Source organism: Mercenaria mercenaria, chromosome 10 (assembly GCF_021730395.1).
Source record: "Mercenaria mercenaria strain notata chromosome 10, MADL_Memer_1, whole genome shotgun sequence".
In the NCBI taxonomy this organism is placed as follows: Eukaryota; Metazoa; Mollusca; class Bivalvia; order Venerida; family Veneridae; genus Mercenaria; species Mercenaria mercenaria.
In genome coordinates this window covers 43,910,853-43,933,570 of record NC_069370.1, presented here as the reverse complement: position 1 = coordinate 43,933,570, position 22,718 = coordinate 43,910,853, and the positions used below count along the sequence as shown (strand labels likewise).

Genomic DNA, 22,718 nt, shown 5'->3' with positions numbered 1-22,718 from the left:
GTGTCCAGCATGGTAAGTTTTTTTTAAATACAACAGACGCATATATAAGTAGTTTCGTGGAATGAACGTGCCTATACAGACAGTCTGAAGTGTGCCGCGGCATGTTTTCAGCCTTTCAACATTTGAGGAAGTCTCGAGATGCTGAACAGAAGATTATTTCAGATAGGGGGAGACGCATAGGAAGAAACATCGTGACGACCTTCCCTTTGGTCCGATCCCCTGTGTCAAAGTGATGAAGGGCAAACTATTCAATACCAGCGATTTAAACCACTGTAACACCAGATGCCACCAAATACCAGTAGTATTAAAGCATAATACCAAAAATCACGAATTAAAACTTTGTGGCTCCTAAAACCTTAAATAAACTATTATGGTTTAGAGTTGACATTTCGCTTTTAGCTAGTATCAATTATTAGCAATTTTATAAAAGCAAAAGTTGTAAATTAAATTAAATATACTAAAGCAATAACAACGTGTATTGTTGAAAGAACAACGTTTACCGCAAACCATTGTTTCAGTTTTGTTTCATAAAATATTGATGTGATGAAAAAAAAAAAAGAATCTGAAGCTGAAACAGTACATTTGTCCAAAGAGTAACTGAACGACATACATAGACTTTAGTTGCGAATTCAAAGGTTACGTTCTATTATTGTTTTTAATCATGTACGTAAACTATATTCTTTTCTGAACATACAGATTATAACACGACTCTTTATATAAATCGTCAGTCAATAGTTCGTATTATTAACCGGTCTATAGTTCAACGTAGGTCTGCTGGGATAAAGTCAATACTTGGGGAATAAAACTTTGACTTTCATTTATAATATCATGTAATATTTAACACTTTTTCTTTCCGGTCGTAAATTGATTGGAATTATAACTGCAAGAATCGATTTTGCTGAAATTTAAATATGTTTAAATAACGACGGTTGCATTAGATACTCTGTTAACTATTATGTCAAACAATTAAAACGTTTCTGGTAATCGTGCATTCATTTCTTTGAGAGAAAATCTTAACCCTTATCATGCATGTCACGACTGATTCTGCCTTTGCGACCAGTGTAGATCATGATCAGCCTGCACATCCGTGCAGTCTGATCATGATCTACACTGATCGCCATTCAGTCAGTATTTTTTTTTTTTTTTTTTTTTTTTTTTTTGTAAGCACCCCTTTAGACTGTTAATGGCACTGTCCAAATTGAAATTGGACAAGTTCATTATAGAAATTTAGCAGGGTAAGTGTTAAATTTCAGTCGTCGACAGTCAAAATGATATCATTATGCAGCTGAATCAAGATGGGAAAATATTTGCATCCGCAATGTTTTAAATGCATATTAGTTGTTCTATAGAAAACTTTATACACTGAAAGGTATTGCTGGAGTTATTATCTAAGAAATGAAAATAGGCTTACTTTGATTTCCATCTGACACAGAAGCAAAAATAATTGTCTGTCTATAAATTAAGAAATCAAAATCCCCGGCCATCATTTTGTTAAAAAGAATGTGAAATTTATAACATATTTATATATTGCTTTTGCAAATATTCCTCTAAAACAATATTCAAATTTATATATAATTAAAAAAGAATCAATTAAAGCTTTAACATGTTTTGTTATCTTAAATGCATGACTTTTAAACAAATTTTGGCATTTAAAATAGGAACACATTTACCTGCTAAATTTTAATTTATGTGTACTACACCGTATAAGGAACAGCACAATATAAAATGACAAATAAAATAAAATAATAAAATGTTTCAATAACACTTTTGGTAACATAATGGTCATAATATATAATACTTTATAGCCGTGAAATAAGATTAAAAAGGATATACATTCTATTTTAATGAAATTGTTATTTTCGCCACGAGTATTTTCCTTTAATTAACTTCAGTAGACGTTTGATACCGGTTACACAAGCCGGACTCACACACTATATGTTATGTCGCCTCTAGCACTTGTCTGGACACTGCTTAACTTCCGGGTTGTCTTGTGCTATAAATGTCTGAAGCCGGGTGGATCAATTTGGTGAGAGAAATATATCCGAAAAGGTAAGTCTTTTCTTCGTTTTTTTTTCTTTTCATACTTTTATTATTTTGTTTCTCCTGATTCGCGGGGTTTTCTCCTGTTGATAAAGTTTAAACAGTATTGATTAATCAATATAATAGACAATTTTTACAAAGGAATTGAAAACAAGATTTCGCAGAAAGCTTATATAAATTCATTTTTCTTACTGTAAGAATAATATACGAATACGGTGTTAAGTGCACATGATTTATACACAAAATTATCTTCTTGTATGTATTACTGTTCATTTGCGTTAAGTAAATTCTCTATATTTTCACAATTCATAAGTTTTCAAAATTTTATAACATCAGGAAGTTTAATGTAATAGTTATCTAAACATTTTTTCTAACATCTTTAAGTAAGCGCAGTTGAAGAGATAATGAATTTCATCACCAAGAAAGTTGTTGTTACCGAAAATGACAGATTACGAAGTAATTTTAGTTATTTTCTATCTATAAAAGCAGATCTTTTTGTCTTCAATAGGTAAAAAATGAAGATCTCCGTGGCATTGATTATCGCCCTTGTATGCGTTGTTGGACTCGCACTTGGTGATTATGGATACTCGTCGTATTACCCTTCATCCAGTGGAAGCGGGGGATTCGGAAATGGCGGATGTATGTGCCATTTATATATATTTTTTTGTAATTGCAGACACTGATTCTGGTATGCCTGGTATGTGGCCTATGGAGATGATAAGGTCTGGGTATTGGCGATAAGGGCCAATACACAGGTCGGGACCATTGGTAGACTTGCTTCTGTTTATCATAATAAGCTACTGTATAGCTACTGTGCAGTAAATAAATTGCAGGTGATATTTCTCACCTTTATAGCAAATCAGTTCTCACCTTTATAACGAGTTTAGAAAGCTTGATTGAATTAGGGCTAAATAAACAAAGTGATAAGATAGAACAGTGTTTTATCATATTTTTAATAAAGTAAGTTTTTTAACAATTACATCTCATTATTGCTGTTTATTATTATCAAAAATATAAAAAATGCATTCAGGCACATAGCTTTTAGAAGTAATAAATTATTGTGTATTTTGAACAATGATATATCTTTATTGCTGGATTTTATTATACATAAAAGAAAGTTAACATTATTTAGACAACACAAGAAGAATTAAGCATTTTTAATATATAACATCCTTCTGTCTATATACCTTCTTTATCTATTAAAAATGCAACTGAACGCTTCTTTTATTTCTAATAAAATCCAGCAATTATCTTCTTCTTTTTTTCGTTTTTATTTTGTTACTTTTGATAAAAAGATCATAATCATTGAATAAACAAACTTGTAATTTCTCTTATTAAGTTTTGAATAATTATTTTATAGTGAGAAATGCTTTGCTACAAGAGTTATAATTTAATTGGCCAGGTCATTACTCAACATGACTGAGCAATCAAAATTAGTATCTTATCAATTAAAATAATTTTGTGTACATGCTGAAAAAAGACTAAAAAAACAACAGCATTTCAATTAATAAAATGCAAAACACAGGAAATAACCAATTTACCTGTAGGCAATAAAATTTATGATTCTCTGACAATAATTAGGCTACATGTCAAGTCTACAGGGGTTTTATGGACCCTTATCAGACTGGACCAGACAGGATCTTGTATATTGGGGATTAAAAAGTCTGGTATTTGGGGGGGGGGGGGGGGGCACTTATATAGGAGATTTTCTTTGCCTTTAAAGACATACACTGCTCATCTTTCAGTTAAATATTTTATCTTTAGATATTTACTTGAGATGCATTTAATTTTTATGCAGAACTACTTTCATACTTTACTGCCAACTGTTAAAAAAGTTCCAGTTTTTAGCGGTAGTATACATTTATACTGTGTGTGACTGTACAATTAAATGAGGAAGTTATATGTTAAACATAATTGCACAGTCAATGAATACACAATTTACTTAATTTCATGTTTACATACGCTTAGTATCTGTAGTTATTGTTCACATTTTCAAATATGAAATTGGGTGTAATACACCTTTAATGTATAAACATACTTATGTTTGGTATGGTTCTTATGTAAATTATTTGCCGGATTGGATAGAGTGAAGTACATGTATCAAGTGGTTCACCGCAAAATGTAGGAAAGTTCAATCAAATTACTGAGCATTAAAATTAAATACAATATAACAGAACACAAAATTTTATTTGTAGTCGCTGCATGCATAGAGAAAACATTAAGTTATGCACAGCTATTTCTGGAGTCCATGGTTTTAAGTATACATTGCCAGTTATGGCCTCCACTTGAGCTAATATTTGGTCATGTACAGTTATGAACGTCTGCGTAGCAACTAATGCAGCTTGACTTTGTACTTTAAAAAAAAACATTTTAGGAAATTGTATGTAGCATAATGTTTTTAAGGAACACCGTGGAAGGCCGGAGCGCCATGCTAATTTCCAAATGATAAATTACAAATACCAAATTCTAAATGCAAATTACTTAATGCTAAATGCCAAAGACTTCATGCTAAATGTTACATACCAAATGCTATATGCCATATAAGCAATGCTAAATGCCAAATGCTGTTAAATAGCTGGTGTTTATTGTCAACTAATAAATGCTGATCTCCGAATTCTTTAACTTCATGAAGAAATTAACTCTGTGTCCTAAAGTATGGATTTTGTAAAAAAATATGTCATACTAATCTGATTTGAAGCAGTTACATGTTTACTGGACATGAAAAAGACCGAATTCAGTTGCAGATACCAAGTTATGTGACTATTTAAATGATGCATTCATCCACTGATATATTCAGCATAAGCACTTAGCATTTATCATTTGACAATTACCGTTTGACAGTCAGTATCTGAAACTAAGCATTTAGCAAACAGCATTTTCAGAAAACTATATGACATTTAGCATTTAGCAATTAGACCGGACTTCCATGCATCGCAAAAAAAAACAACCAGAAATAGCTATATGGTGTTTCTAGTGTGATTAAAACTTGCATAATATACTATTATATGAGAAATGTAGCTATTGATTAAGGCTTTTTTTGCAAGAGTAACAGTTGGACACGGATATTTAACAGTCCCATACTGGCAGAATGTTAAGTTCTATCTAAATAACAACCTTACAACTCCCATATAGATTAATCAACGTTTTTTCAGCAATTCATATACGTAAGTGTAGGTGATACAGGTAAGGCGTACCTACTTTTTAAAGACCAAGTCCCCACTATATTATATACATGTAGTTAAATCTGTACTTACTATTTCAGTTCTCATGTTGATCGGATTCCTGTTCATCATACTTCTGTTGTTTGGAACTAACACTCAGGATACCATCACCCTTGTGAACGTAACAACTAAATAAACGGTAAATACATCACAGTGTCTTCACTATAGTTCCTAAATCAGTGTATTTCTACTTCAGTGCTTTTGTTAATGTCTTTTCAACTTGCAATTATGTTAGTCCACGTTGTGTTTTTTTCGGGTATATCTATAGCAATTCAATTAGTATAATACTTTATTTTCCCCACGTTATTTAATGTTTTCAGCTGAGCACGTGAATTTTGTACAGCTACAATTTTAAATGTGTCGCTATACGCTTCCTTAGGACCAGTTCATAATGGTGTAACAAAATTGGGACAGCACTGTCTTAATTAAATGCCATATACAAGTGTAAGACTAGATGGGACCATTTTTTCAAACACTGCTTGTAGATTTCAAATTCTTTACAATATGTACACAGGAAGCTAAATGGAATAGTCAAATATGGCCAATTTTAGAACTTGAAATGTACATATTTTCTGGTCGGGAAATCCCAATGCATGTGCGCATAGATGTTATGCCATTTTATTTGTTTCTAGGTAAACTATGAATCAGCAGCGAAGGGAGCCATCATTGGAATTATCATATCAGTCATCAGCAAGGTCTGTCATGATTTACATGACAATTTTACAAGATCTACCATGATTTACATGACAGATTCACAACATCTACCACGATTTACATGACAAATTAACAAAACTTTTCTCATCATCGACAACAAGAATGAATGTTTCCTCGGTAATATGTGTTATGTCTGGGAAATGAAAAGATGGCTGTGTGTATGCCCGCCAGTAGTATTAATACACTGCACTTTATTCATCAGAACTACATGTATATTTATTTAAATGTAGTTTGAAACACATCGTAAACTGAACAGCTGATGTACATTTTTTCAAATAAAGACCCAGTTATTCTACAAATACTTTTCTGCTGTTTCAGTGTGTTTTCGGTGTCTATAGGGAGTGTTGCATTGTCTTTGAATAACTTAAATGACACCCCTAACCTTTTAAAAACACATGTCTTAAAATAATTTTGAAACCAGTTGTGTTTAAACGTTTCTAAAGATTTACATGTTATAATTATCTGGTAATAGATATTGTTGCTAAAAAATATTATGGAAAAATACTTTACTGTAAATGTTAATTTTAATTGTTCAAAGGACTCAAGTTTCCCTGTAAATATCCAGTTGTCCAGCTAATGCGTACATTTTAACAAAGTTTTGCAAGAACTGTTTCGAGTAAATATCCATTTTTTTCTGACAAAGTTTACTTACAGTGTCTACTGGGAGTTTTACTCAAACATGTTTTTAAATGTTTTAAATGGCATCCGTAATTCTAAAAGTCTTAAAATACGGGACTTCCGTAATCCTAGTATCTCGTTCCGTTACTCTAGACAACTGCATGGCAGAAGTGTTACTGTTACTGTGCCAACAAGTTACGTAAGAATCAGCAATGAATGTTAGTTTTGTTTTAATCTATTATTTGATTGGACTAAACTTAGATAGTCTTTAAAGAAAGGTGCTTCTTGAAAAAGCCATTAGTTAACCATTTTAACATACTTGTTGACATAGATAACGCTGAGATATTTGTAAAACGGTGCTCAATAGAGAGAAGATATCAAAATGGACGACTCATCAGAAGTAAATTACAAACATTTTTTTTTCATGAAATAGAACAAATTCTTTTAAATTTTAAAAATCATATACCACTATTGTTCACATGTAGAGGTAAATGATATCTCGTGCTATTATTGTTTCTATCTATTTTAGATTTTTTTACATAATTAGTTTACTGACTGCAAACATGTTCTCTTGAACTAGAACTCCATGAAACACATTTTCGTTGCTAACAAATGAAACAAATATCTGAATTTTGAAAACCGTTTTGAATAAAATTCGCGGCATGTCCTTTTAAAGTAATTTCATCATAAAGATGACGACAGTTTTGACACTGCTTAAATAATACTAATGTATATTTTCTAACACATATTTTCTTAAATAAAATGTAATAAATAAAGGACTACCTGGTCCAAAATTCATACTTGAAAATACGAACAGTTACGTATACATAAAATTAACAAGTTTATGTGTGTTCACAGTGCTATATGTTTTAGGTTATAGATAGTATGCATACATAACTGAACACTTATAAATGTGTACCAACGCTAAGAGCAGAACTGAACACAGTATAAATGTGTACCAACGCTAAGAACTGAACTGAACACAGTATAAATGTGTACCAACGCTAAGAGCTGAACTGAACACAGTATAAATGTGTTCCAACGCTAACAGCTGAAGTTTTTTTACAAGCCTGTTACTGTACGAAATTCAATTATGAATATAGCTCTATATAGAGAACTACTTCATATATTAATAAAGTTAAATGTATATGACGAGTGTTTTCTACAGTTGAAAAAAAAATACCTAAAGATAAAATGATTTAGCGGATATTTTTAACCTATCAATATTTTGACATATCTCTGAGACAGCTGTGTACATGTTTTAGGAATTCAAAATTTGCACGAAAAATAGTTGTAATGACCTTTTTTATTCTTTTTATTTTTTTATTAAAAATATAAATGGACATTTTTTTTTAAATTTTGAAAAATCAAAGTAATTCGTATTTATTACCTAAGAATATATCCAGTTCTATTTTATTATTTTTTCAGTAATAAAACTATTCTGTGAACAATTGTAATAAAGTAAAGCTGAACTTTAATACACGATATAAATATTTAGATGGCACATTTAAAGTGCCCTTTTTGTATATATTTTGACAGTTATGCATCATTAAAAATTTGGAAATGCAATAAATTTAAAACAAATACGGTGAACTATATTTCTATTGAGTTGGTTCTGATATTCATCAACGTTTAAAGTCAGAAACTTATACTAGTACTTAACCCTTACCCTGCTAAATTTCTATAACGAACTTGTCCATCTTTCAATCTGCAAAGTACCATTAAATGTTTAAAGGGGTGAATCCCAAAAAGATACTAACTGAATGGCGAACAGTGCAGATCTTGATCACACTGCACGGACTACAGGCTGATCATGATTTACACTGGTCGCAAAGGCAGAATCAATCGTGTGCATCATGATAAGGGTTAAGAACGGCAAATATTTCAATTTGGTTTAATTTTTACTATAGCATATTCATACTGTTGAAATCTTTATGCAGTTTTCTTGCAATATGTGCATCATTGACAAGGACAGAGTAAGATGTGAAATTAGCTATACGGGCTCTACATCTACTCAAACAATTTCAAAGAAACGGAAAAATGTAGAAATCGTATAATGTTGTAAAGACCTATTAAGCAAAATTTACTACTGAAATATTAAGCGAAAATTACTACTGAGACAAGCTTCTGATGTTTACGGTCTTTAACAATCAAGTGTCTTGATTTTTCATGCGTGTACGATCTGTGATTATTGATTAGCCTAACGTAGAGAATGATTGATTTGTCATGTGTGGGTTTTGTTATAAATATTTAAGCGAATTCTGAATGTTTTCGAATAGTGTTATTTCTATATTAATTCCCTATAGTTTTTTTTTTTTGTGTTACAGGTCGCATTTATCTGCTGTTAAGTCGCCCTTCGGTTTATGTGCTTGCCTGTTGTGAAATTGTTATGCTTTTGTTTGCCTGCTGTTGAATTGTTATGCCTTTACTTTCATGCTGTTAGATTGTTTGTTATGCCTGTGCTTGCCTGCTGTTGAATTGTTATGCCTGTGCCTGCCTTGTACTGAACAGTAAAATATGCATGTTTTGTACTGCGTGCTTGTCTGCTGTTTCGTTTGCCTGCTTTTAATGCTTTCAGATGTATATGCTTCTATGGGCATAAATGTATATGGTTGTTGAGTGTACTTGAATAAACTATGTAAACCCATTTATTTCTTACTTTCAATAATTTTACGAGGCGATTATACGATTGGACTGGCGATGTTACAGTTCATTTCGACCTTGAAAACATTCTCTTGTCTATTTTTCAAGCCACGCCTTTTGGCGGAAGCCTATCTATCTGTTTGTGTCCAGGCCATAACTTTTTTACCCATATCCTGATTTTGAGATGAGATCAAGTGGATATAGCAGCCTTTGAAGTGTTAACTAGGCTTTTCTATAACTTGACCTAGTAACCTGATTTTTATGATTGGGTTTATGAAGTTACTGATCCCTATTGTTTTTGGGGTCAGTAAGTAAAAGTTCGTCACAGGGGCCTGAACCTTGAAAACAGTTTCTGCTCAGTATCTTGAGAACAACTTAACACAGAACCTGCAAGTTTGATAGCATGGATGACCCCTATTATTTTTGGGGTTAGTAAGTCAAAGGTTAAGGTCACAGTGACCTGAACCTTGAAAACGGTTTCCGTCAAATAACTTGAGAACCATGATGTGGCTTATAGAGTAGATGACCCGTATTGCTTTTGGAGACAATAGGTCAAAGTTCAAGGTCAAAGGGACCTTAACATTGAAAACGGCTTCCCCTCATTAACTTGAGAACCACTCGACCAAGAACCTTTAAACTTAATAGAATGATTGGGTTTATGAAGTAAATGACCCCTTTTGTTTTTGGAGTCAATAGATCAAAGGTCAAGGTCACGGGGACCTGAACATTGAAAACTATTTCTGCGTGGTAAATTGAGAATCACTTGAGCAAGATCCTTCAAACTTGATATCATGACTGGTCTGAATGAAGTAGAAGATCCCTATTGTTTTTGGGGTCAGTAAGTCAAACGTCAAGGTCAAAGGGGCCTGAACCTTGACAACCGTTTCCACTCGATAATTTGACAACCACTTGACCCAGTATCTTCAAACATGGTAGCATGACTGGGCTTATGAAGTTGATGACCCCTATTGTTTCGGGGATTAGTAGGTGGGGTGGGGGGCATACGCCTTTTAAAAACAGTTCTTGTTTAACCTCGAGACATAGTTTCAAGTTTATATTAATCTTAATTTCAAAGACAAACATTCTGTGTTTCATACAGATCAGGTAGACAGCTTGCTCTTTACAGTGTGAACAAGTTTGTTTTAGGATTTGACTAGGTGATCTACTTTGTGAACCCAGACGTCCAGTTTCAAATTAAGACTGAGACTTCAGGGCCAAAAACAGTTGAACCAAATTCAAATTTAAGATGTTCCACAATTTAAATTGCCTAGTTTTAAACCCTGATGACCCAGATTTCTTACGGACATTCTTAGAAACATTCTGACCATGACTCATAGAGACCAGTAAGAAAATATGGCCTTTAAAATATTAACAAAGTTTTTCTATGATTTCACGTTTGGGCCTAGTTTACAAGTATAGATGAACAAGTTTCTAATATGACCTAGAATTTATATTTAAAACAAGAGGACCAAGGTGACCCTAGGTCACTCACCTGAGTAACACACCATAACAGTGTAAACATGTTTTACCTAGTGATTTCATGGAGACAAATATTCTGACCAATTTTCATTAAGACTGGGCCAAAAAATGAGTGTAAACAAGCATTTTCTTTGATTTGACCTAGTTTTTTTACCCCACATGATCCAGATTCGAACTTGTCCAAAATTTCATGAAAACAAACATTCTGACAAAGTTTCGGGAAGATTAGGGCAAAAAAGTGGCCTCTAAAGTGTATACAAGCTTTTCCTTTAATTTGACCTAGTGACCTAGTTTTTGACCCCACCTGACCCAGATTTAAAATCGTCCAAGACTTCATAATAACAAACAGTCTGACCAAGTTTTATGAAGATTGAATAAAAAATATGCTCCATAGGGTGTAAACAAGCTTATTTTTTTATTTGACCTGGTGACCTAGTTTTTGACCCCATATGACCCAGACAAAAATTCATGCGGTATTTCATGCTGACAAACATTCTGACCAAGTTTTATGTACATCAAATGAACAAGAGTGTTAACAAGCTTTTCCTTTGATTTGACCGGGTGACCTAGTTTTTGACCCCAATTGACCCAGTTTCAAACTTGGCCTAGGAATCATCAAGATAAACATTCTGACCAAGTTTCATGAAGATAGGGTCATAATTGTGGCCTCAAGAGTGTTATCAAGTTTTTCCTTTGATTTAACCGGGTGACCTAGATTTTGACCCCATATGACCCAATTTTGACCTTGGCCTAGAAATCATCAAAATAAACATTCTGACCAAGTTTCATGAAGATAGGGTCATAAATATGGCCTCTAGTTGGTTAACAAGCTTTTCCTTAAGATTCAGGGGCAGTAACTCTAGAACCCATGATGGAATCTAGCTGGTTTCCAAAAGAAACCAAGATCTTATTTTGACTTAAGTTGTGTGTAAGTGTGGTTAAAATCAAATATAAAATGTAACTTCTATCGTCTTCAGAAGGTAAAAATAAACAAATTTTGGCTCTTTCAGGGGTCAATCAGGGGCCGTAACGCCGGAACCTATGATTGGATCTGACAGATTTATCATGGAATCCAAGATTTATTGTTGTTGAAGATATTTTGCAAGTTTTATCAAATCAAACCATAAATGAAGTCTCCATATGGCTGCAAAAGCCGAAATAGCAAATTTTGGGCCTTTAAGGGGCCATAACTGTGAAACCCATGACGGGATCTGGCCAGTTTTCGAAAGCAACCGAGATATTATGCCAATATAAGTTGTGTGCAAGTTTGATTAAAGTTGATTGCAAAATGTGGTGTCTATCATGTTCACAATCCAAAAATATCACATTTTGGCCCTTTAAGGGGCTATAACTCTAGAATCCATGATGGGATCTGGCCAGTTTTTGAAAGGAACCAAGATATTATGCCAATACAAGTTGTGTGCAAGTTTGATTAAAGTGGATTGCAAAATGTGGTCTCTATCGTGTTCCCAAGCCAAAAATAGCAAATTTTGGCCCTTAAAGGGGCCATAACTCTGGAACCCATGATGGGATCTGGCCAGTTTTCGAAAGGAACCGAGATATTATGCCAATACAAGTTGTATGCAAGTTTGATAAAAATCGATTGCAAAATGTGGTCTTTATCGTGTTCATAAGAAATTGTGGACGGACGGGAGATGGACGAAGGGCGGTCACAAAAGCTCACCTGTGAGCTAAAAACAGTCCAACAATAGGTTGAAAATGTGGCCTCCAGCATGTAAATTTTTTTTCTTATAAATAGCGTTATGGAACTTGTGCAATGTAAGGCAGTTTATTACAGTGAATAAGTGTGTGAAGTTTCAATCCATTCCCACAAGTGGTTACTGAGATACCAGCTTAAATATAAAAACTTAAACAAATCGAGACGCCGACGTAGACGCATTGGCAAGTCCAATAGCTCTACCTATTCTTTGAATAGGCGAGCTAAAAAATCTTAACCAAATTAGGACGTATACACTGACAAGTGTGCAACTGCTATACCAATTGTTCGAATTGCAACGCTCAGACTTTTTTTCCAACACATTTTGATTTAATTAGTGTCTGTAACTTGACAGTTCTACCAGGGATTTAAAATGTATCCATTTATGACGGTTGATTCTGCTTTCACATTAGTTTGAGAAGATATTTGAAATGTACATGAACATCAACATTTTCACAGTTGTAACGAACGTGAAACAACTAGAAGATGCTTTTGTAGAAAAGCGCATGTCTCCCCAAAAGCATAGTAGTAATAGGCAAGGAATCAGTCAGGAACAGGAGTGAAAATCAAAGAGACACTGATGGTTGGCGTAGTGACTGAAAGGCGATAGGGATCATCTACTCAGCATGTCCAATCATCGTATAAAGTTTCAATATTCTGGGTCAAGTGGTCCCCAAGTTATAGATTGAACAGTTTTCCATGTTCTGGCCCCCATGACCTTTACCTTTGATGGAGTGACCCCCAAAATCAATAGGGATCAACTCTGTATGTCCGATCATCCTACAAAACTTCAACTTTCTGGGTCAAGTGGTTCTCAAGTAATTGATCAGAAACGGTTTTCCATGTTCAGGCCCCTGTGACTTTTGATGGAGTGATCCCAAAATCAATACAGGTCATCTACTCTGTAAGTCCTAGCTTCCTTTGAAGTTTGAAGGTTCTTGGTCAAATGTTGTCAAGTTATTGATTGGAAATGATTTTCCTTGTTATGGCTCCTGTGACCTTGACCTTTAATCAAGTGACCCCAAAATCTATAGGGGTCATCTACTTTGCCATGTCTAGTCATCCTATAAAGATTCAACATTCTGGGTCATGTAGCTCTAGAGTAACTGATCGGAAAGGGTTTTCCATGTTCAGGCTCCTGTGACCTTGACCTTTGATGGAGTGATCCAAAATTCAATAGGGGTTATCTACTCTGTGTGTCCAATCATCCTATGAAGGTTGAACATTCTGGGTCAAGTGGTTCTCAAGTTATCGATCAGAAATGGGTTTTCCATGTTCAGGCCCTGTGACTTTGACCTTCGATGGAGTGACCCCAAAATCAGTAGGGATCATCTGCTCTTCATGTCCAACCATCCTATGAAGTTTCAACATTCTGGGTCAAACGGTTCTTAAGTTATTATGATCGGAAAAGGTTTTCAATGTTCTGGCCCCTTTGACCTTTGATGGAATAATCCCCACCCCAAAAATAGAGTTCATTTACTCCGTAAGCCCTATCACCCTATGAAGTTTCAAAGTTCATGGTCAAATGGTTCTCAAGTTATTGATAAAAAATGAAGTGTGACGGATGCTGGCCCCTGTGACCCTGACCTTCAATGGAGTGACCCCAAAATCAATAGGGGTCATCTACACGATTTGTCCAATCATCCTACAAGTTTCAACATTCTGGGTAAAGTGATTCTCAAGTTACTGATCGGAAATGGTTTACCATGTTCTGGCCCCTGTGACCTTGACCTTTGATGAAGTGACCCTAAAAACAAAAGGAGTCGTCTACTCCATAACACCTACCAACCTGTGAAGTTTGAAGGTTCTAGGTCAAATGGTCTCCAGTTATTGATTGGAAATGAAGTGTCATGGATGGACAGACTAACTGACGGACAGGGCAAAAACAATATGTGTCCCGCCACTATTGGGGTGGGGTTGGGGGGAGACATAATTATCATATACAATCTGTATGAGATATTGTACTAAATACATTTCCCACCCCCCTTTTTTTGAGAAGGGGAGATGAACAGACTGACAAACAAATTTTATTCCATAAATAAGAACCAACTATGTAGTATAAAAGACAAAAATATTTAGCACTTGAATATGATTTTATTTTTGTACATAACATTAAAATATCATACATAATTTTTACAATTAACATAGCAATAAAACAGTTCCAGGAAAAAACAATTGCTTAATAAGGCACAAAAAGAGCAAAAACAAGTTTATTATAATAACTGAACTGTCTACAGACTTCACTTTAATTTGCACTTTAAAAATAGGAACCAAAGAAAACCAAATAAGTTTGCATCCCTTAACAAAAAGCACAAAAGGTCAGAAGCACTCACCATAGGGGGCACTCACAACCCTAAGTTTATGCTGGAAGTAAAATATTTTTACTGCAACACATGCTTTTATATTGTTTAAATTTGGGCCTCTGTGACTGCTCAAAATTCTACTGAACAAACGTGGTAGACAATTATAAGCTTTAGTGCTGAATAGAAAATTATTTAAGGAAAACTCATAAACTTTCTTGAAAGAAGATATTTCTTAAAGCTTATCATGTAACTTTATACAATATGGTAGAGACAACTGACCATACTAAACACAGGGGTCACTATATTTTAATCTAATGAAAAGGAACAGAAGTCATGGCAGGATCACAGTAGATCACCTATGTACCTTAATCTCAAAAGAGCTGAACGAAATCCCAGTTTTCATGCAAAAGGAATACTGTCATAAGTTTTCATGCTCATATATAACTGTATCTATAATTAGATTTCTGTTATTAAATACTTCCCTCTACTTATAAAGTGTGACCAAAGTATAATTTTTTAAAAAGAATATTATATAGATACATATCACCTTATTCAAAGTTAAAATCCACAACTATCACAAAAATTTGCTTGAGGTGATATAAAACTTTTTAACACTTTGAAGTGTTATTTCCCTGTGAAAAAAAAACACCATGGCAATATTTAAGTGGTCATAGTGTAACATGTATCTTAAATTGCCTGAAGCCACTTATAGACATTCAATAAAACTTAATTTTACATCAAAATAACCTAAAAAAAACTTCAACTAAATAAGACACAAGCAAGGTTGTCAAAAATTGTCTTCAAAAGATACAGGGAGAAAAAGGAATTGTTATGAACAAGAGTTGTCAAAGGTTCAAAAGTTTGCTATTATCCAGAGGTAAAGTAATACAATCTTAACCGTTATCCTGCTAAATTTCTTAAATGGACAGGTCCATCATTCAATCTGGGAAATACCATTCATTATTCAAAGGGGTGTTCACCGAAAATTTATTGACTGGATAGCCAACAGGGCAGACCATGGAAGACCAGATCTTGGTCTGCACTGGTGACAAAGGCAGAACCACTTGCCACCAGCAGGCTAAAGGTTAAACATAAACAAGCGCAGCATGGGCAACAATTTTGAGTCACAGAACTTTCCTCTCTTATCATGAGACAGTAAGGAAATACTGACAAGATTTGCTGATTTGTAATTATAGGAAATATATCAGCTTAAGGTCCTTAAATATATAGAAAAAATCTCTAATAAAAAAATAGAAATATAGGATTGGCAGTATGCAACATAGGATCCAACTTATTAATGTTTCTTTCCTTTCCATTTTAGTCTGAAGATGTCTGAAAGAGTGTGGTACAATGAACTTAGAACATTTTTAGAATGATGTTAATATAGTATGATACATACATTGCTCCCTGATAATGCTGGATAGAATAAAATATAAAGTCAAAAGCAATGAAATGCATCTCCCCTGAAAAGTCAAAAAGTTCACAAAAATGAGCACCTCCACTTCACACTGATTATGTATACAAAGTTTCATTTGGAGTTACAAAAGAAAGATTGATGAATGGATCAATCAAACACTACATGAACTCCAAGGTATAAAAATATTAAGTCAGTGTGTATACAAACACCTTCTTATCAGAAACTCTACTTTCTTGGATTTTTTTTATATTTATATTGATTATCATTTTATATCAATTTTGGAAGACATCTTTTTTTCACAGTTTGGGAAAGAATTATTATTATTATTACAAGTATTTTTTAATATTATTGCATAATTTGTTTCAATTTCTAACAAATGCAACTGTTTTGTAAATTCCTTATTGAAGTCCTTTAAACATGTCACCTTTTTATCTTAATATTATATCTTGCCAATACCAAAGGTCTAACAACCGATTTAGGCCACATAAGAACAAAAGATTTATTGCCTATTTTCAAATTTTACTGTAAGTTAAGCTGTAACCAATGTAAAGAATCTGTCACAACTGGTCACCATTACAACTATTACAGGTAGAAGACGATCATTAGCAGTACTCCCTGGTTATCTCCCTTTTTTCTCCATCTATCTCAGTTTTGATGTCCCACAATGCCTGTCTGTGTTGTACTATTTCCTTTTACTCCTTTTCAGTGAAATGTTACTGCTTGATGCCTTCCTCTTCTTTCCAGTGTTCTCACTTTCTTCAACCATTCTGTAAAAAATTAACATTTACCCTAAATTTCTAAAATGAACTGGTCCATCATTCAATTTGGGCACTACCAATTATTATTCAAAGGGGTGTTCAAATAAAACTAAACTGTCCAAATCAAAATATTCTGCAAACAACAAGTAAGAAAAAAGAAACTGATTTTTTTTATCTGTTTTAAAAAATGTTAAACATAATTACTTTTTGACCAAGTCAAGAAACTATATATCAACAGTTAATCACATAGGAGAAACAAATTTATACATTTCACAGTTTTCATACATTCTGCTGGGAGGTTCACTTGACTAACAGTATGGCTTGTTACAGAGTCAAACCCCGATCAAAATTGTGTGGTTTCTCTCAAAAAGGGCTAGTTATTGTTAAATTTCACATTTTTGTTGGTATTAGACTCTGTCCATCAGCCCAACAGAAAAATCCACATTTTTTTCTTCTTCCATGAGTAATGATAAGTCATTCTTAACAATTTCCCAGGGCAACTGGATGGAAATCAACAAGGATGAACATTCTCAAACCTTTCATCTTGAAAGACCTGTATAACAGATGCTTTCCAGTAGTACAGCACTATACTTACACTGTCTGCAGCGCTGATATTTCCGGTGGCGTGTAATCGGTAACATCAACGTTTGGATTACAAAGGAATCCACTGATATATTCTGGTTTCAAGCACAAACAGTCACTAGAGATCAGCTTCTCAATGTCTTCTTGTTGTAACGGAACTTTATGTAACTCTAAGAGAGCATGTGTAGCATCAATCCTTCCAGAATACGGAGGTTTCATATTCATCACAGTTGCTCCCCCTGCTACAAGAAGTCTTCTGTAGTTACTTTCTCTTGATTTATCACAGTTTAACAACACACGCCATGAACAGAATGCACCATAACTTGTAGGAGATTTCTAAAAAAAAGTTAAAAAATATCCGAATAAAACTTTTTCACTTTCATAAATAGATTAAGAATGACAAAATTAAAACTTCATAGAAAAAACATCTGACAAATAAACTTTGTAGAAAAGCTTGTATGCTGTCAGCAACCTTAAGCACTTTTCTTGACCTTTAACAGTCAGCCAAATTTTGTTTAAAAAAAAAATCTTACTTCTTAAAGTCTTTTACAATTAACTGGAATATTCTAAACATCACAAATTACATCACGACTGATATACATTTTGTATATAGTTTGAAAGCAATAATACTGTTGGGTACCAGTTTTTCTTCCTGAATTTTCATCCTCCAGTCTCGTGCAGCAGCTGCTAACAATCTCACATTAGATTCCATATTCTTTACAAGACTCAATGTGCCCTCACTACCCCATTCATAGAAATCCTCCTGTAAGATAAACAGTTTATAGAGGGAGATGACACGTCATGTTATTTCTCTTTGAACTGTCATGTTATTTTTCTATGAAATGTCATGTTATTTCCCTATGAACTGTCATGTTATTTCTCTTTGAACTGTCATGTTATTTCTTTTTGAACCATCATGTTATTTCCTATGAACTGTCATGTTATTCTGAATTATTAGAATATATTTGATTTCAGTTCAATATGCAAAACCATACAGACATTCAAATTCTAATGAGCTGTCAAAAGCATCATTTTAACAAGAGCACCGCCTACATGTGCCATTGCTCGTCTATAAGTGCTGGACAGTATGTAAGGAAAGAGTTACAGTTCAGAATTTCAAAGTACAAAAAGGGCCATAATTTTGACAAAATGCATATCAGAGTTATGGTTCTTGGCCAACACAGTTCGCTCCCCCCCCCCCCCCCCCCCCCCCCCCCCCCCCAATCCCCCTAATGATGGTAAACAAGTGTGCAAAGTTTCAAAGCTGTAGCTCTTATAGTTTTTGAGAAAAGGTGGTCCTAAACACAAATTTTAACAAAGAAACTCAAATTTTCTAAGTACAAGAAGGGCCATAATTTTTATAAAATACATATCAGAGTTATGGTTCTTGGCCTACATAGTCCCCAAATGGTGATAAACAAGTGTGTGAAGTTTCAAAGCTGTAGCTCTCACAGTTTTTGAGAAAAGGTGGACCTAAACAAAAACTTAAACCAACGCCGACGATCAAGTGAAGACCATACCTTGTAAAAATGGTTTTAAGTTCATATTAACACAGTTATCGTCATATGGTGGCATTTGAGCTGGGTTTTTTGTTTGGTTAAGTCACACCAAAATAATTTTGATCATATGACAATTTTTCCAGCTTTTGATAGTGAAAGAAGACTTCAGGTACACCTCACTATTATTTCAACACAAGCAAGTACCTAGGTAGAACCTCTGACCTTCCATAGCCCAGCTGAATGGCTTCCTCACAAGAAGAATTCTACAACAAAAGCTAGGTTTTGAACCCTAATCAGCGAGGGGCAGGTGATTTGATGCCAGCGACCTTAACCACTCAGCTAGAGGTGTCTGTATTTATTAGAATTCATGTTTAACGCAGTGTAGACACAATTCAAAACTGACTCACTTTGTTCACCTCAACAGTTTATGGCCAGCGACTTTTAAAATTAATAGAAACATTCTTTAAATCAAACTGTGGTAATTGAGAATTTTATACCAGTTCTACATAACAATATCTCTGAAAGTAAGAAACCCATTTAATCAAAATTATCTAAAACAGACCTCTACAAATCTTTGTTCCTGCCTACAGGCTTCAAAGTAGGATTTATGCAGCACCCACTTCCCTGAGGCTAAACTAGCCAGGAATTTCTCATTCCTTGTCACTTTATCTGCAAAGAAATTATAAGAGGTTGAGATTTCATACTTGCACAGGTACATGAAGAATTTTTATCATATACTTCAATACTCTGAAATTGTTTTGATTCCGTGGTCATAAAATTTTGTGGTTTTGTCTAAAACTGGTATCTTGTGGGGATATAAATTTCTGGTTCTCAACCTTTGAACATAAAATGAATAGGGATTTTAACTGGTCCTTTGGAATTGAATGTCATAGATTGATTCAACCTTGAAATCCATGAAAATTAGTCCCCAAAGAATATAAATTATTTAACACTAAGTATTTAATGTGTCAAAATTCAAACACTGAAGTCTTTTATCAAATTTATGTGTACAAGTTTATAACCTAATTTCACACTTCAAAATCATATACATTTACCAGTAATGAGACACTTTTAGATTTATCAGAGAATTTTCCTGAATTCTTTTGTTCTCCAACTCTTAATAATTAAGGACAAGTCATCACTAAATGCAATGGGTTTAATTTTCTATTTTTTTTTTGTTGTCTATTTTTGTTTTAACTGTGCTTTGATTCAAAAGAAATGCCTTACCACAAGCTGATACTACATGAAAATGGCTTTACAAATGAGGCAGCCATTTTAATGTTAATGTCAATTACTTACTGCTGAATCTGTAACTTCTTTTCATTGCCTTGAATGATTTACGACAAATCTGACAGAAAAAATGGCACCACTAAGTCGGATTAACATAAAATTTGGCTCATGTTCTTTTTTCCATCTTTAACAGCATAAGAGGTGCTCTTCCAGACATTAATACAGGAACAGACGCAGAGCAGGACATAATCACTTAACTTCCTCAGCTTAAAGAACTCTGCATCCCTCACAGATTCTCTTAACCATAACAGTGAGAGACAAGAGATTCCATGTCAATTACCTTAGTATTCCAGTCATAGTGACCCCGACTGACATATGTGACTGAAATACAGAGGCCCAGACTGACATATATGACTGAAACACATTATAACCCTGACTGACATGTATAACTGAAATACATTATGACCCCAACTGACATATTTGACTAAAATATTGTACGGCACAAGGTAAATGTTTAACTCAGATCACGTTAGAAAAAGAAAACAGCTACTTACTGATAACAAGATGTGTACATTTATCATCATACATCTGGGTATCTAGTACTGTGCCGCCCAGCTGCTCCACTAGGGCTCCGTAATCATCACGCTCCTACAACAGAGTCATACAATTATTATACATGTGACTATACCCTGATTTAAGCCCGCCTTCATCAATATTTTCTACCATGTAAAACTTAGAAGAAAACAAGAGTGGTAGACTGTCACAAAATACGCTCGTCATCGAATTTGGCCTGATTCAAGGGCCATAATCCAATAGTGCCTGGGGCGATTTGGCTGGTTATCAAACTTGGGCCAAGGTATTTTGCCCACAAACATTATCAGCAAGTTTGGTGGAGATCGGATGAAAACTGTTTGACTTAGCGAGCAGACAATGCTAAATACACAATTTTTCAAATAATTCACAGGCCATAATCTAAGAGTGCCTGAGGTGATCTTGCTGGTTATTGAACTTGACTGAGATATTATGCCCACAAACAATGTCACCAAGTTTGGTGAAGACCTGATGAATACTATTTGACTTACAGAGGGCGGACAAGGCTAAATTTACAGATTTTGAGTAATTCAAGGGCCATATCTCAAGAGTGAAGGAGAGATTTTGCTGGTTATCGAACTTGGCTAAGATATTATGCCCACAAACATTGTCACCAAGTTTGGTAAAGTCTGGATGAAAACTGTTTAACTTAGAGAGCGGACATGCTTTTGGATGCTTATCGTACACCCGCCGCCCGCCCTTTACGTGTGTTCACATAATACCCCCGCTCTTTCAGAGACGGGTGTATAAAAATTAAGTTAATTAATGTTATAAATGAATAACAGCACTATGATAGTGCTATAACTGTTACATTTAATTCCGGAAAAAAATTTACCACCCCCCTTAAAAAAACAAGAGGGTCATGATGACCCTGGATCGCTCACCTGAGTAATATGAGCTACATATTTCAAATGTCAAACTGATAATAAAATATTAAGAAAGTCAGTAGGTCACATTCATGGTCAATGAAATTCAGTTTTACGATTTGTGTGCAAAACTGTGTATGTCATCAAAATTTCATGGCTGTATCTTAAAAAACAAGAAAGAAGGTCAGTAGGTCAAGGTCACAGTCAAGTGACATCATATTACTTGGGGTCATCAGGTAATTATAATTCAACAGTCTTGGAAATAGGATCAGATGATTTTTTAAGGTTTTTTTTCCTATATAACTCACATAATAACTAAGTGACCCCAGGGCGGGGCCTCTTTTAGGGGCATATTTTGAACAATTTTGGTAGAGGACTACTAGACAATGCATCATACCAAATACAAAAGCCTAGGTCGTATGGTTTCAGACAAGAAGATTTTTAAAGCTTTTTCCTATATAAGTCTATATAAAACTTGGGACCCCCAGGGCAGGGCCTCTTTTCACCCAAGGGGTACAATTTGAACACTTTTGGTTGAGGACCATAAGACAATGCTACAAACCAAATATCAAAGGTCTAAGTGTTGTGGCAATCTGACTAAAGTACATCTCCTATTATGCTACGCATAGGATCTGAGAACGACCTATTCATAGCCTCGTTCTGACGACCCTTTCGCTAGCCAATCAGAGCTTAACTTACAAAATTTAGCAAATCTACCTGTAGTCTTGACTTTGATATTTACAATTCTTATGTCGGAATGTGTCAGATAGCCGGTTAGCTCAGTTGGTAGGCCACTTGCTTAGTAATCGAGGGGTCCCGGGTTCGAGCCCTAGAAAAACTGCACATTTTTCTTACTCTTTGACATTCTAACAAGGCGTCTCATTGGTTAAAATAAAAATAGCAATACTGGAAATCCAAAATATACAGAAGACGTATGTGAATGGGTCGTTCTCAGATCTTCGTTTAGAAGATCAAGTACTTCAGTCAGATTGAGTGTTGTGGTTTCAGACAAGAAGATTTTTAAACTTTTTTTCCTATAT

The 22,718-nt window shown here is 34.3% G+C and overlaps 1 protein-coding gene and 1 long non-coding RNA gene across 2 annotated transcripts in view; one reads left to right on the top strand and one right to left on the bottom strand.

Annotated features, from left to right (window-relative positions):
• Positions 1–1,894: 1,894 nt before the first annotated feature.
• LOC123560362 (uncharacterized) lies at positions 1,895–9,232 on the top strand. Its single transcript, XR_006688204.2, has 4 exons — positions 1,895–2,049; positions 2,549–2,679; positions 5,303–5,400; positions 5,894–9,232. It is a non-coding gene; the product is annotated as an uncharacterized LOC123560362 (long non-coding RNA).
• A 5,274-nt stretch (positions 9,233–14,506) lies between these two features.
• The window catches only part of LOC123560779 (DNA topoisomerase 2-binding protein 1-A-like), a 70,849-nt gene continuing 62,637 nt past the window's right edge, over positions 14,507–22,718 (bottom strand). The window contains exons 38-42 of the mRNA XM_053516894.1: positions 20,776–20,869; positions 19,554–19,660; positions 18,133–18,255; positions 17,506–17,828; positions 14,507–16,919 (exon numbers count right to left, since the gene is read on the bottom strand). Coding sequence (XP_053372869.1) covers positions 16,835–16,919; positions 17,506–17,828; positions 18,133–18,255; positions 19,554–19,660; positions 20,776–20,869 — 732 coding nt within the window. The 3' untranslated portion in view covers positions 14,507–16,834. The remainder of the gene's footprint in view (positions 16,920–17,505; positions 17,829–18,132; positions 18,256–19,553; positions 19,661–20,775; positions 20,870–22,718) is intronic.